Below are 14,920 nucleotides of genomic sequence, written 5' to 3'. Positions count from 1 at the left end.
CCCTGCTCAGTGGGGAACCTGCTTCTCCCTCTCTCTCTCTCTGTGCATGCTATCTCTCTCACAAATAAATAAATAAAATCTTAAAAAAAGAGAAGATCGTGAAGGGAAGAGAACCACATTAGGTACTATTGGGGTTTCAGTGGCTTCCTCTACAGTGGTTCCAGGAAGAGGGAAGTTTCTAGAAAAGCACAAATCATATTTAAAAATAAAAAAAAGATTAGGTATCAGCAACCGAATCAAGGATTATTTGTCATTGGGACTAGAGACACGGGTAATATAAGTAAACGTCAACCTGGTGACTATGTGATGGGACTACTAATAACTCACTGGGGCCGGTGCCCAGGAGTTGTGTTGGTTTTTTTTGTTTTGTTTTTTTTTTTGTTTTTTTACTCTGGTGCAAATGCCAAGCATGGAAAAATTTGACAAGTTATAGATATGCGAGTGCAGATAGTGAAGTTGAGAATAACGATGCGAAATGCCAGAATAATCACAAGAGAAGTGTCTGAATACGTAAGAAGGTTTAGAGGAATTCTGCTTTACTGCAAATACGGATTACAAGAAAATTCACTTACAGAAACAGAAATTCCAATCTATCAACCCCACTTATCAAAACCTGTAGTATGCCAGAATGCTTAACAGGAAAAGTGTGCCTTTTGGCCCACACCTCGTGGAAAGTAGCAAATAACACACGAAAGGCAGAGCAGGTGGGAAGTATGACGTTTTGTGGCTTCCAGCATATATGAATGAGAGAATATGCACTTCCACATGCAAACCATAACCTTCACGGGAACCCCTAAAGGCTTCATTCCAAGACCGCGAGTCTCCTGCCACAAGTTGGCCCACTCCCCAGTTTTTATGTCAGAGACCCTGTAGAGCAAGCATTGTGTGAGATGAAAAGCCGCGGGCAGAGCAGAGCGGACAGGGTGGAAAAGTCAAATGACTCCTTGCCATCATTCCTAACAATGCACCATCTATCCTTGTGAGATTTTTGTGGACAAGGTAAACATTTGGGATATACTTATGCTAGAAAACTTACGCTCAAAAACTTGTCTGAAATTCAAATTGAACTGGGCATTGTGTACTTTATCTAGCAACCCTACCTAGTGAGGGATACATTTTATCACTCATTCTTCCTGAGAGCCACAGCACGTCTCGGTCATTGGTAGTTATCATGGAATATGCACAAAGTCGCAGTAGTTAGCAAACATAAGAGTCCCTGCTATGTGCTAGGCATCACACTCAGTGTTTTAGATGGATATCTCAAATACTCAGGTATCTTCACAAGAACGCTAAGGCAGGTACTATTATTATTATTCCTGTTTTAAAGATGAGAAAAATGAGGCTCAGAGAGATGAAATGACTTGCTCAGGATCACCTGGATAGCTAGTGGTACAGCCAGGATTTGAACTCTGGTAGCTGGGCTCCAAAAGGCCACGTACTTGCCCACCTCACTGAACGTGGCAGCTACACCAAGCAAGGGGTAAATACATTGAGTCCCCCAGGAGAATAAGAGCATGAGAGCATAGGGTATATGACAAGGACAGACCCCGAGTAAGGCTTAGAAGGGGCAGTTGAAGTTAGAGCCGATGCCTTTGTTTACATTAGAGAAGTGTGCCCCTAACTTTAAGCAGATGCAGCCCCACATCAGACTCAAAACTTGATAGAAGAGCACTGGTTGGATTTTAGCCCCCACTGCAGCCTCTGCCATGTGCGCTTGTGCAGTAAACAACCTGCACAACTGTACACAGAAGCCTGAGTTAGGTAGCAGAAGGAGGACCAGTGCAGAGGTGAGGATGCGGCGGGAGTGCTTAGAGAATAATGAAAAGCCATCCTAAGGCATGTGTGCATGATATTCTGAAGTCTATTTAGAGAGATATGATGGGGAAGAGATTGCTAAGGCCTGAAATGGCAAGAGGAGAGTCTTGAGTGGATCTGGGGGGTAGCATGACAACATGGCATCGACAAATTCTAAATGGGAAGATGACTCTCAGAAAGTGTGTGCCAGAAAGCTTCAACACACAGGAGTCCTTTCTCCAACAAGCAAGTGGGATGGGGCGATGGAGAATGGGGGCACGGGAGAGAAGGTGACAGCAGCCTATTTAAAAGACATAAAAAGAAACTCAGCAGACTGGAAACGTGGACAAGGAGTGGGGAACAGAAGACACAAAAGAGGGCAAGTGAGTGAAAAGACGAATTTCTTCCACGTTGCATTTCCCCAAGCATGATCCTGAAAGAGCTGCTGGCACTGTTCTGGTTTATGTTATTTTCCTCTAAGGTTATTAGACTGCCATTTAGGAAAGGGCACAGGCACAGCCCAGTTTAATCTCAGCAAAGCATTTGGTTGCATCTTTCATGAGACCCAAGAGAAGAAAATGCAGAAAAACATGGCAGAATGATAACTGCTTCATCTGGTGGATTCGGAGCTAGTGCTCAGGGAGTGCTGATGAATAAGTTCATGGCAACCTGGAGGGAGTCATTAAGTAAGAAACTTGAGTTCAGAGATATAACCAGTTTGCTTAGGATCACACAGCTGGTGAATGAAGGAGCCAGGACTTGGGCCCAGCTCTGTCTGACTCCAACGCCCATGTCCCATTTATTATGAAATAAAGGCCAAAAAGGCATTAAGCTTGCTTGTGAGAAAAGAGTCAGGAGAGAAACCAGAGGGAAGGAATACAAATCCGTGCCCAGATGAATCGTGATCGACTGAAGAACTGAGGTGTGAGGTACGCGAAGACCAGAACAAGATCAAAATCAAAAAGATTAACTTTGAACCTCACATTTTGGCTCCCAAAAGCCTCTTGCAGAAGCAAAGTAGAGGGGCCTGGCGTGACCCCTCTTCGCGCTGGGGAGCATTTGTGCTTTCGTCCCAGTGCTTTGCTGTCGAACCCCGAATGGCCAATAGAGTAACATGTTATTAAAGCTCTGGTGTGCAGAGGAAGTGATTAAACAGTGCCCTTCCACTGAGCCCAGCTGAGACTGTTTCTTGAATAATGGGCTGACTTCTAGGTAACACATTTTAAGAAGGACATTGACAGACTGTGATGTCACCTGAAGGAAATGACCAGGAAAGCAAGGAGTCTGAGCCTGGTCACATGGAGGGTGGTGGAGGAGCCAGGGAGAGTCAGGCTTAGAAACAAGAATTTGGGACTTGGGAGTGTCATCTTCACACATTCAATTTTTTTTTCTCCTTAGGGCAGAATTCAAACTGAAAATAATAGTGAGACACTTTGGTTCGATAGAACCAACTCACCAAGCTGCTTAGTTGCTTCCAGTTCCATCTTCCCTAGGACCATTCTCCATCATCTCAATAAATTAGGGAAATACGGGGCCAACTTCCTGGGTCACCTCCAACTTGGAGAACCTAAGGTTTAGGGGATCAAGACTGGAAGTTAAAAAGGAAGAGACTACATTAAGCAAAGCAAATACAGATGTTCCTCAGTTCAAGTGAACTCAAATTATGACCTAAATTTCCAAACAAGATAAGAATATTATAACGTTTATCTGATGAAAGTAATGTGGAAGAGCATCCCTTCTATTGGCAGCTTTCTAGCACCTTTATGGGGTGACTTGATATATAAAAATGTAATTACCTCCAATGTTCAAGGGATAGACTTATTGAATGAAGCCAGGTAAACTGTTGTATGGGTTAACGTCCACTTTGGCAAGCTCTGAGCCCGGTGAACTAAAAAATGACCCGCGTTCCAATAATAAGTGCGGGCTTGGGAATATAAGTAGAAGTGACAAGAAGATTGAAGCAGTTGTGGTCACAGAGTCATCTAATCTCTGGTTTTGTGCTCTGCCCAAATAAGAATTAAGGTGGCACAGGGTGCAGACGTGAAGGAAGAGAGAGAGGGTGCTGAGCGGACTCGTTGCATTTGGGAGTGATACTACAGCCCTGGTGAGCACAAGAAAATGGCAAGTGATACCTCAGTCTGGCGGTAGTGGAGTGGGGCTGGGTGGGCTCTTCCTATTTCATTTCTGTCGCTGATGTTTTTGGATTGATGTTTTCATGGTGTCATTTCCGTAAGAAAAGTGTAGAAGATGTAAAAACAAAAAGATTTTTGAGGTACCCTTGTTCTAACTAGATTCGCAGTAAGTCACAGGCATTTAGAGGAGAAAGAAAAAGAGCTCCGAACAAAAGCAGATTGGATTGTGAGGAATGTTGATGCTGGGAGAGGTTAGAAACCTGTGACCTCGAAAGACAGAAAGAGAGAGAGAGAGAGAGAGAGAAAGGAACAGAAGGGAAAGGCAAGGAGAAGAACAGCCGCGTGTAGGTTTATTAACTGAGATTGTTTCCATTTCGGCAAATGGGCTTAAAGCACATGATTGCTTGGTCTGAGGTCAGCCAGGTTTATTGCAGACTTTGCCTTCTCAGACCAAGGAATAATTGGCTTGAATTTTGTGGGTATCTGAGAATCGTGCCCATCAATTTCTTGGCTGAAGGACAGCCACCCAGGGAGGTGCAGGGGGCCCTGAGCTCTTTAGTCATTGTCCTGAGCTAGTGCAGGACTTCCATTTTTGTTAGTGCCGGCGAAGGCAGTGTGGCGAAGGAAAGAGAGCACAACCTCAGGGGCGAGCAGACGCCTAGGGTAATGGCGCCCCTCCGCTTCCCAGGTATAAAATGGGTGTGGTGGTCGTGGTTGTACTAGTAATAATGATCATAATCATAATCATGCTGCAAAGTGCCTGTGAAGCCCTTGGTCCATGATAGACCATATCAATACATGGAACTTAGTCTCAGCTGATTCTCGTCTCTAGACTTGGGTGAGGCAGACAGACGGCAAAGCTTAGAAGCCAGATCAGTTTTCGGTTTCTCAGCCTTCCATCTCCCCGCTGCCCTTTGGTTCGTGCCGTCTTTTCTCTCTACTTACGGGATTGTCTTGATGACGATACACGGCGTCCTACCTTCTGAAATCACTGCAGCCAGGACTCCATAGGGAGTAGAGAGAAGCTAGCGTTCCCCCGGGAAGGGGTATGAGCTTGGTGGATTTTTGGAAAACGGTATTTTGAAACTGTTTTCTCTACGAGAAAGGAGAGTAGATAGAGGAGAGATGATTGGAGAGACACTGAACTTTCAAACGCCGAGGATGAGCAGGGCGTTCCACACCCTGTCCCCGGCCACACTGAGAATAAGCATTATTGTCTGAACTCTTGATGCAAAACCTAAGGCACAGGGGGGGTAGGGTTCCCAGCTAGCAAGGAAGCAGCAGAACTGAGATCTGAACCCAAGTCTCTGACAGCCATGTCCGTGCACCTCCCCTGTGCCTGGCAACCTCACTTTGCAAAGAACGGCAAGTTAGGGGAAAAAAAAGAATAGAAGGTGCTTGAGTTTGATAGAACACAGACATTACACTGAAAGAAAAGGATGTTCTTCTTAGAAAAAGTTTGAGGACAAGTGACATTTTTATGGGATGTGCTTTGAACTTGGAAAAAAAGAAAGAGGGGCGCCTGGCTGACTGGCTCAGTTGGTGGAGCATATGACTTGATCTCGGGGTTGTGAGTTTGAGCCTCACGCTGGGTGTAGAGATTGCATAAAAAAAAAAATTTTTTTTTTTTTTAAAGAAAGTTTCCTTTGATATACCTGACTGGTGTTGATTACAGAGGAGTAAGATGATAAGTAACAAGAAGAAGGAAGAGCAAATGACCCTCTGTCTTGGGCATCACTCAATTTAGAAGGCAGGGGAGGGGAAGGGACCTGAACAGGGACAGTCCCCTGACTTGTCTCCACCCTCTTGTACCCCCTTCTCCTTGACCTCCCTCCCCTCCCCAAAACAAAAAACCTTAAGCAGGAAAAGAGGAACTAATTAAAAAAGAGGAAAACATCCTTGAGACCAGTGAGATCCCCCTAATCCACAGTGACAGGCAGGGACCTAGAGAACAGCAATTTGATTAAATCAGGGTATAAGGGATTTAGAGGGACTCTCCAGTCGTGTCAAGTTTGTCTGTGCGTCTTTGAGATATATTTATTTGGCTTCCAAACCTAAAAACAAGTGCCTTCTAGCTGAAGAGATGATTCCCACTTAGAAAATAGGGAGCCATCTCAAAGGCAAGGCCAGAGGGTGGACCGAAACCCTAAGTGGTTGGCAGAGGGTCGGCAGGAGATGCACTGGGAGAGACAGCGTCCCAAGGTCAGGGTGCATAAAGGCAGCCTCAGCGAGGGGATTACAGGCGGAGCCTGAGACCCCTCCCAGCCTGGGAGGAGAGAGTAGTATGCCTCTCCTGCCCTGTGTCTCAATTCTTGCTCCGGGACCCACTGCCCATTCGTTACCTGTCATCAGAGACAGCTCTGTTGCTGGTTTCTGCAGAAGTGAAGCAGCCAGAGGATGACTGTGATGTGGGAAGGACACCTGCAGCGGAAACGGAGCACACCCTGAAGGCTTCTTCCCAAGCCATTTCCTTGTGTCCCCAAGACTGGCGTCAGCAGATCAGCCCCTAAGGAATTGCTGTTCTCGGACAGGCTGCGGAGGGCCCCTCGAGTTCCCCATGTTCACCCCTGCCGGTAGTGCCGGGGGAATTTATGCCTTCCTGGGGCTTTGGAGGGGGAAACAATGAGTCACTTAGGGACAAGAGGAAAATAAGAACGTCTCATGTGTGCAAAATCACTTAAAATGGACACTTTTAGAGGGTACTAAAATCTCAGCCAACTAGCCAGAAATGGTTTGGTGGAGTACATATATTCCATTTGTCTTTGCTTACTTTGGTTGCAATAAAGTCAGAAATGTTTATATTCCATGGAGAGAACACCTGTGGAAACAGGCCAGGTCCGTCTGAGAAGGCTGTTTATTCCCCTGAGATCCTGAACCTAAAAAGAAATGGTCCTCATCTCTGACTGGGGAGGTCTAGATAAGCATAGGAGCTGCTCGTTGTAAATCTTCGAAAGCAGAGGCCCCTGATGGCCATTCCCAAGTCCATGGCTATCTGCAAGCTTGGTGCCACCATGATTCAACCCCCACTTCACCCGCTACACGTGGCCACAGATCCGAGTCTCCAGAGAAACCAGAAGGAGGATCTTACTAGAATAGGATTTGAGGGTTTCTATTTTAAAGGCTCCAGGGATGAGTTAGAAGTAATTCAAGAGCAGGCACAGTAAAGAAACATGTACACCGTGTTAGACATTCAGCGAGCGAGAAGGTTAACATTAACAACATGGCCCGCTGATTAAGAGGTATTGTGTAAGCAGGGATTCTGCTGGTAGAACAGAGCAAAAATGTTGCCCTTTGAAAGCCCAAAATGAAGAAAGGCCAGCTCTTGATCTCTTTGGCCATGCTCAGCCTTTCTCTTCCCTTTTTTCCATTTTTCTTCCAGAATCGATTGATTTGGATCTCTGGAAGAATATTTAAGCAAGAGCCGACAGGTGAATTATAGGTAGTTGTCCATCCCAAACTTACAAATTTTCAAGGAGGGCCATCTATGACCTTTCTCGGTATCCTGTTCCTATGTCTAACGCCCAGGAAAAGGTGATAAACTAAGGCAAAAAGTCTCCAACCGCAGCTGTAGGGTTCGGATAAAAAGAAAAACACACAGTAGGGGTTTCAACATAAATCATTAACCTAGAATCAAAAGCAGGAGTGAGGGACTAATCACTTTGAGATGAACGGGACCATCTTTCCAGGATCCTCAGGGAATTCAAGCAGCAGAATATGAGTAGGAGCTGATGACTTCCAATTCTTTCCCAGCAAAGTCATTCTGTATTGTATGGGCTTCAGATTCCTTGAAATGTTAAAATATACATACCTTAAAACACACAAGAGACAAGAAGGACAATGGGCCAAACCTGTACTCAAGATGCAAAAAAAAAAAAAAGTTTCAGGATGGAACCAACGGTTCGGGGTGCACCATTGCCCTCTGTTGGATTAAATAAATCAGCTTTCGTGTGGGTGTGTGTTATATTATCTCCGGCTGAGTTAGCTGAGAAGTCAGGGCACCTTTGAGTGGGAAATTAATTCATCCTTGTAAATGGGTCCTCCGCCTTCCCTGAGGAAATAAATTACAGCTGTAACTGATGGCAGGTCGCTTATCACGTTTTCATTCACTCAGCATTTACTAAGTGCCTACTAAGCACTGGTTCGATATTGGAGGGAATCTAAGAAGAAATAACACCAAGCCCTGCTACCGTTTATGGAGTGCCTACCGTGTGCCGCCGCATCTCCACACACACGAACACGTAGCACCCCCGTGAAGTAGATGTGGTCACTCCCGTCTAATGCATAGAGAAACAGGACACTTGGAAAGGGAACGGCACATCTTGGATTTAAATCCAGGGCGCCTGGGTGGCTCAGTTGGTTAAGCGACTGCCTTCGGCTCAGGTCATGATCCTGGAGTCCCGGGATCGAGTCCCACATCGGGCTCCCTGCTCGGCAGGGAGTCTGCTTCTCCCTCTGACCCTCTTCCCTCTCGTGCTCTCTATCTCTCATTCTCTCTCTCAAATAAATGAATAAAATCTTTAAAATATATATATATAAATCCAGGCCCATCTACTCCTAAGCCCACACTCAGTCCACTAAGCTGCAGCTCTTCCCCCTCAGGAAGTTTACAAACGACTAGGGGAAGTAAGATATAGACAGAAGCATCTATACCAGGGGTTCACAAACTACGGCCACAAACTATGGCCAAATTCCAGCCATCATGTATTTTTGCCCATGTGAGCTAAGACGGTTTTTATATTCTTAACTGGGGTTGGGGAAGAAAAATCAGAAGAACAGGAATACTTTGTGGCATGTAAAAATTATGTGAAATTCACATTTCAGTGTCCATAAATAAAATTTTATTGGAAGCCGGCTACACCCATTCAATACTATTTTCTCAGGCTGCCTTCCTGGCTACAACAGCCCAGTTGAGTGGCTGTGGCAGAGAGATACAGCCCGCAAAGCCCAGAATATTTACTCTCTGCTCCTTACAGAAAAGATTTGACGACTCCTATACTCCAAGGTAGACTGTTATCTATCAATAGGAGAGGTGTTTAAAAAGTGTTCTGGGAACCGTGCTGTCCCGCGACTGATCCAGAGTGCCCCTCCAGCCCCCAGCCATGAGGCTCTTCCTGTCGCTCCCAGTTTTGGTGGTGGTTCTGGCGATGGTTTTGGAAGGCCCAGCCCCCGCCCAGGCGGCCCCAGAAATCTCCAGCACTTTGGAGCGCATCCCGGATAAACTGAAGGAGTTTGGTAACACCCTGGAGAACAAGGCCCGGGCAGCCATTGAGAGCATCAGGCAGAGTGACCTTCCTGCGAAGACCCGGAACTGGTTTTCTGAGACTTTCAACAAAGTGAAGGAGCAGCTAAAAACTACCTTCTCCTGAACACCAGGAGAGCCGTCCCACTCCTCTGGGCTGTGCGCCACGGAAGGAGCTCTGAAGTTTCCCATGCCCTGGCTCCTGTACCGAGGACTTCATGATGCCCATATCCACCCCCACCCTCCAATAAAAATCCTGTAGAGAAAAAAAAAAAAAGTGTTCTGGGAGTTAAGAAGAGAGGAAACTAACATTTATTTAACCCACAGTGGGAGGTGCTAGAAGGATATACAGGTGTGCTCTGTTTTAAGACTCATAGATGCATGAAAACCCAGATTTTAAAACAGATAAATTAAAAGGTAGTTATCTGCATAACAAATTTTCCTTTTCATTTTGTCAAGGGATTCACCATGGGGTTCCTTTGTAGAATGAGCCTCTATAATGCATGCTAATATGATGCCACTTACAAATACACTATTCCTAATAACTTTTCTTTTTTTTTAAGATTTTATTTATTTATTCATGAGAGACAGAGAGAGAGAGAGAGAGAGAGAGGCAGAGGGAGAAGCAGGCTCCCAAGGAGCAGGGAGCCCGATGCGGGACTCGATCCCAGGACCCTGGGATCATGACCTGAGCCGAAGGCAGACGCTTAACCATCTGAGCCACCCAGGCGCCCTCCTAATAACTTTTCAAGAACATCTCCATTGTGTACAGTGGTATAGTACAGATTACCTATAATCTTTTTTTTTTTTTTCCTGGTAAGGTTTCCTACTTCTGAAAAGTAATGGAACTGACCTTGTTAATTCAGAGCGGGGAGTAAGCACTCTGCCTTCTCATTGACTCCGGAGGGGCTTTGCCTGACAAATAGAAAGGCTGTGGGTTCCAAATCTCCACATTATGTGAGGTTGAACTGCCTGGAGAATTTTGCATTTTTAGCCAAGCTTCTCTTGATAGCTGCAGTCAAAGTCCTTTCATGTAAACTCCTCAGTGTTCTATCACTGCATTTCATAACAAAATAAATTAATAAAAATTACGTTTGTCATTACCGTCCTGATAAATATGCTAAAGCAATATTTATAAAGAGCAATGTTTCTCTCTTTTTAAAAAAATAACTTAACTGAATTACAGCATAAACTGGTGCAAAAGGTCACAAAATATTTAAATTAACGTTCTCTCCCGCAAAATAGGAAGTGGTGTTGCCGATTCGATTTAGGACCCAGCTCCTTCTTTCTTTGGGTCCTGAGCCTGAATCTTCCAACAGCTTTGTGGTGTTATGCAATTGCTCTTTTTAAGAGATGCATAAAACGGAAACCTTGGCTATTCATAGCCAACTTAGGAGGAGCTGAAATCTTTCAAGAAGTTTCTCGCCTGGTACGATTTTTGAGGGTAACTACGTGTTTCTGAACACATCCAATTAATCTGGATTTCACATGGCGGCTCTTTTAAAGAGCCGTCTTGTGGCTTTTGTTTTTGTCCTCAGTGGTGACTGTATTTTAGAAGTAGACAAACATTCCTGGTATATAAGCCTGAATATTTTTCAGGGTTTTCTTTTCTTTTCTTTTTTTTTTTTTTGGCGGTAAAAGAAGCTTAAATGGAAATGCAGGGGCAGAGAAATCGTGCCTGGGGAAGTCCTGTGTGGTCCTTCCAAGTGGCGCAGCAGATCTGTGTCACAGGGCTGCTAATGGATATTGCACGCAATTCATAAAGGGGCAAAGGGAGAGAGACACAGAGGGATGGTGAGAAGCAGAGCCAGCATTAAGGGCAGGAGCCCGGCATGGTTCCGAGGTAGGATTCTTGGACAAATGGCATCCTCAGCGGGGTCAGGGTGGGTGGGGGAGGCTGCAGGAGGCGGCTTGACTGCCCCTGGACAGTCACTTGTCATTCACGTTCTGTAGCAGGCAGCATTTCAGCCATTTCTGAAGCTGATCACTGGACGGAAACGCACACTGAATCCATCCGTGAGGTTCTTTAAAGAGATGTCTCTCTCTTCATTTCCCCCCGAGGTCAGGAGCACTGTAACTGCACACAGCAGCTGGAAGGTTCCATTGCGTTCTTGAACTCTTGAGCTGGCTGCACTTCCCCCCCCCCGCCCCTCCCCTTTTCTCTTTTGTCTTGTAATTGTTGCTACCATGTTTTCAAGATAATATATATATATATAGTAGAAGTTACAGACTATAACAAATGAATAAATACTGAACAAAATACGTTAGTTCAGTTTTCTTTTTCCCTGGTGGTGGTTTAAAAGTTTTCAAAATTAAGACTAATAATCGGATATAGAAAAATGGGATAAAAATTTCCATGCATTTTTATGATCAAACAGAAGATGGACCCCTGGGGGTTGGCACGGCTATTAGGGAAGCAGGGAATGGTAACTTCAAGGGGAGAAATTGCAAAGCCCTGGGTTTGGAACGAAAATAGAACATACCCCACTCCCCCCCGAACATCTCCCTCCTACCAAACAGCATCTGAGCAGATTTCATTTCACAAATGGAAATGGGAAATGGGACGCACACACATTTTTTTTTTCAAAGTGATTTCATGAAGAGTGGGCCTATTTAATTGGGTTTTTGGAGCCAGGATTAATATTATAAGCTAGGGAGTTCGGTGATGTACCCGTGAAGTTGGCTTTGCCATACCACCTGCCTCGTGGGGGAAGGCAGAGAAGAGAGCCGCTTCTCAGAAGCAATGCTGTTCTGCCTCGGCCTTCTCAACGAAGTCATGCACGACCAGCCTGGACCAAGCACCCAGGCTGCATCCGAGTTACACGTAATGTAGGAAAGATCCTCCCAAGCTCAAGGTCATATCTAGAGCATGCTTTAGATATATTTTCATCCCTAATTTATGTGATTTTCTAATATGTTTAGCATTTGCCCTCCCCTTGTCTCCATCCTGCTTATTAAGGTAAATTTGCATAGAAATGGGATCTTGGTTTTCAGGACCATTCACCTGACACTTGCTCTCCTGAGGTGACCAGTATCTGCTGTGGATACCATGACGGTGACCCGCAGACACCACATCTTCCCGCAAGCTCAAGGCAAGGCCTTAATTAGGGGAGGCTTTTCATGTTAAAGCCACAGGGTGAAGCAAATCAGCAAAAGCATTTAGCACTCACCAAGGAGGGCAGAATACTCCTTCCTGTCGAGTGGGCCATCCTAGGTCACAATTTTAATTTGCCTTAGATGGACAGATCCTGAAGAAAGGGTACAAAAAGTATATCTATATTTTTGTTTGGAAATAAATTTTGGCTGGTGATAAAGCTCAGACAATTCACTATGACATTTTACTCTGGCTCCTGAAATATTTTTTGCTTAATATCTACCTTCGGGATGGGTAATCGTCATCTCTACAAATTGCCTTTGGAAGACTAAGCAAAAGTGTAAAATCAGAGAACCGAGCCCCTTGCTGTTACCACTGTGGCAGTTGGCTTTAATCCCCTGATCTCTGCGTGCTGCACCCTCGCACCGGCAGCCACCTTCCTCATTTACCCAAATCTTGTCACTTGGGTGGAAATTCCCACTGAGAGTATGATTGTGGTCCTGGTTTGCTGGTTACTGAAAGCCATTAGGTGTGAGGTTACTAACCTAAAGGGTTTCAGAGTTAGCCAAATTCTGATAAACGTAAATGCCAAACAACAGCTTCCAAGACTGTCCTAACAGCAAACTGTCTTAGCAGAAAACCAAAGGATTTGCGGGTCATGGAGAATAAGCATCAAATTTCAGAGAGGAAAGTTCATAAAAGATGGGAGAAATCAGAAGAAAACCCAGGCTGCTTTTGGCCAGGCTACCTTTGCTGAGGATAAATTCATTCCATACAATTATTTTTTTTAAGGATTATTTGTTTGTTTGTTTGTTTGTTTAGAGAGAGCACACGTGTGCACAGGGGGAGGGGCAGAGGGAGAGGGAGGGAGAGAATCTTAAGCCAACTCCATGCCCAGTGCGAAGCCTGACTCGGGGCTTGATCTCACAACCCTGAGATTCTGATCTGAGCCAAAATCAGGAGTCGGAGGCTCAACTGACTGAGCCACCCAGGCGCCTCTATTATTAGTTGAATATATGATCCCCACTTTACAGATGAGAAAACCGAGACGCCGAGGTTTAGTTATTGCACAAAATCATACAGCTTGTCACCGACAAAACCAGGACTCTGCTCTTGCTTACAGACATGCTTCAGTGTCTCCTAAAAAAAACAAAACAAAACCAAAAAACAAAAAAACAAACCAACTATCTTTCATTTGTAGGCTAACTTTTTTATTTTATATAGGTCTTGTGTATTATTGGGGGGGAATAAGATTTTAACTTGATGCCGAAGTATTAGAATGAAATTTTTTTTTAAAAAGGTACTTGACTTACACTCTAATAATGAAATAAGGAATCTGACTAATCTAGTCCCCTGCCTCTAGAACCAGAACGCTTTCCACTCTCAAACCATGTGGAAGGGCGCTGAGTTCCCCACGGGCCGATGCTGCCTAATTCTCTTAAATGATTTAGACGTAAAAGGGAAAATGGCATCTGTCTAATTAACACTGCCTGGTTAAATACAGCTGCCAAGGGACAGCCTCAGGACGATGTTTACAGAACAGTCTTCCAGCCCCTCGGGCCTCAAGTTAGAGATGATAGCGAGTCTTCCATCCTTATCAACCAGAAACAGGGATGCCCCCAGAAAGGGTGACAGGCCAGACAGGCAGAGGGAGATGAAAGGAATGGGAAAGGCGTTGCTGGCCTCCGTTCCCTGCTCCTGGCATGCGGGGATTCAGGGAAGAAAGGGAGGCACATCCTACAGGCTCCCTCCCGCAACAATTCCCCGGGATTCGAAAAATCTCCCTGTGTGCCTGGGCCTCCCCCTCAGGCCTGGAGGCCTTGGACCAGGCGCCTACCACCTGCTCAGACTGCTATGCAGCCCGCTGCTCTCCTCTGGACAGAAGGGCATAATGAGCACATTACTTCTCTTCCAGCTTCACGTCGCGACATGGAAGCCATCGCCAAGTTTGACTTCACCGCCTCAGGCGAGGATGAACTGAGCTTTCACACTGGAGACGTTCTGAAGGTAGGTGACGTGGGGCCCTCTGGGGGGCCCTGGGGAGTTTGGGTTACTCTGGTCAGGTCCCCAAGTTCACCTAACAACCCACACCTTTTTCTTAAGAACTACACACAGCTCCTTTCAAAAAGAGAAGTTCACCTCAATCAAAAAGGTTCCTTCTGAGCCCTCCCGGGCACCAGTTTCCAGAATGGGTGATGGAAAGAAGCCACCACCCTTGTCCTGAGATGCTCGTGGTCTGGTGGGGGGAAGAAAGCCATCCAAAGGGCTCTTACAGATATTCTTGTCTAAATGCTCAGGGAGCACAGGTGAGGGAACCTTGAGAGATGGGGTCGCAGGAATAAGCGGCAACTTCTGTTGTCAGGGAATGCAGTGCCAGTGAGTTGGACTTTGACCTCAAGCTCGGGGGTGAGCTAGCCTGGGGGGCATTCAGTGAGCATTGTGAGGAACTTAACAGGAGGGTGGGGGTGGAGACAGCCTGGGAACGACAGCTGGAGGGGACATGGGCCAACGGAGGCCTGCACACTCGGCCCCTCAAGGACACCTTAGAACTTGCCTAACACCCACACTTGAGTTGTAGTGGCTGCTTGCAGGGCTGAAGAGGCCTCGGACTTCCACATTCCACGCACCGCACTTACAGGCTTAAGTCCTGCATCTTCGCCC

At 45.7% G+C, this 14,920-nt stretch overlaps 3 protein-coding genes across 11 annotated transcripts in view; 2 read left to right on the top strand and 1 right to left on the bottom strand.

Annotated features, from left to right (window-relative positions):
- GRAP2 (GRB2 related adaptor protein 2) overlaps nt 1-14,920 on the top strand; it is a 63,633-nt gene that overhangs the window by 29,504 nt on the left and 19,209 nt on the right. For 2 of the 5 annotated variants that reach the window (XM_025881485.2, XM_025881489.2), the window contains exon 2: nt 14,175-14,266. In XM_025881485.2, coding sequence (XP_025737270.1) covers nt 14,189-14,266 — 78 coding nt within the window. In that variant the 5' untranslated portion in view covers nt 14,175-14,188. Of the gene's footprint in view, nt 1-3,809; nt 3,899-13,880; nt 14,267-14,920 lie in introns of those variants that run through there. The other 3 variants (XM_025881486.2, XM_073882750.1, XM_025881484.2) reach the window with 3 other exon arrangements.
- The window catches only part of ENTHD1 (ENTH domain containing 1), a 174,443-nt gene that overhangs the window by 145,233 nt on the left and 14,290 nt on the right, over nt 1-14,920 (bottom strand). For 3 of the 5 annotated variants that reach the window (XM_073882745.1, XM_073882749.1, XM_073882747.1), the window contains exons 2-4: nt 12,336-12,413; nt 10,019-10,221; nt 3,251-3,361 (exon numbers count right to left, since the gene is read on the bottom strand). The gene's annotated coding sequence lies outside the window, so the exon portion shown is untranslated. The remainder of the gene's footprint in view (nt 1-3,250; nt 3,362-10,018; nt 10,222-12,335; nt 12,414-14,920) is intronic. The other 2 variants (XM_073882746.1, XM_073882748.1) reach the window with 2 other exon arrangements.
- LOC112831603 (apolipoprotein C-I-like) lies at nt 8,977-9,442 on the top strand. The gene has a single exon (XM_025881955.2). It carries the CDS (start codon nt 9,026-9,028, stop codon nt 9,290-9,292), a length of 267 nt encoding a protein of 88 aa, XP_025737740.1. The 5' UTR covers nt 8,977-9,025; the 3' UTR covers nt 9,293-9,442.

The sequence above is a fragment of the Callorhinus ursinus genome, unplaced genomic scaffold (assembly GCF_003265705.2).
Source record: "Callorhinus ursinus isolate GAN/ISIS: 27379988/994484 unplaced genomic scaffold, GSC_fseal_2.0 scaffold48, whole genome shotgun sequence".
Lineage (NCBI taxonomy): Eukaryota > Metazoa > Chordata > Mammalia > Carnivora > Otariidae > Callorhinus > Callorhinus ursinus.
This window is presented reverse-complemented; position numbering and strand designations above follow the sequence as displayed.

Bases quoted from the DNA above. Each gene is read 5' to 3' on its own strand.
- LOC112831603 (XM_025881955.2), top strand. From the start codon at position 9,026: ATGAGGCTCTTCCTGTCGCTCCCAGTTTTGGTGGTGGTTCTGGCGATG.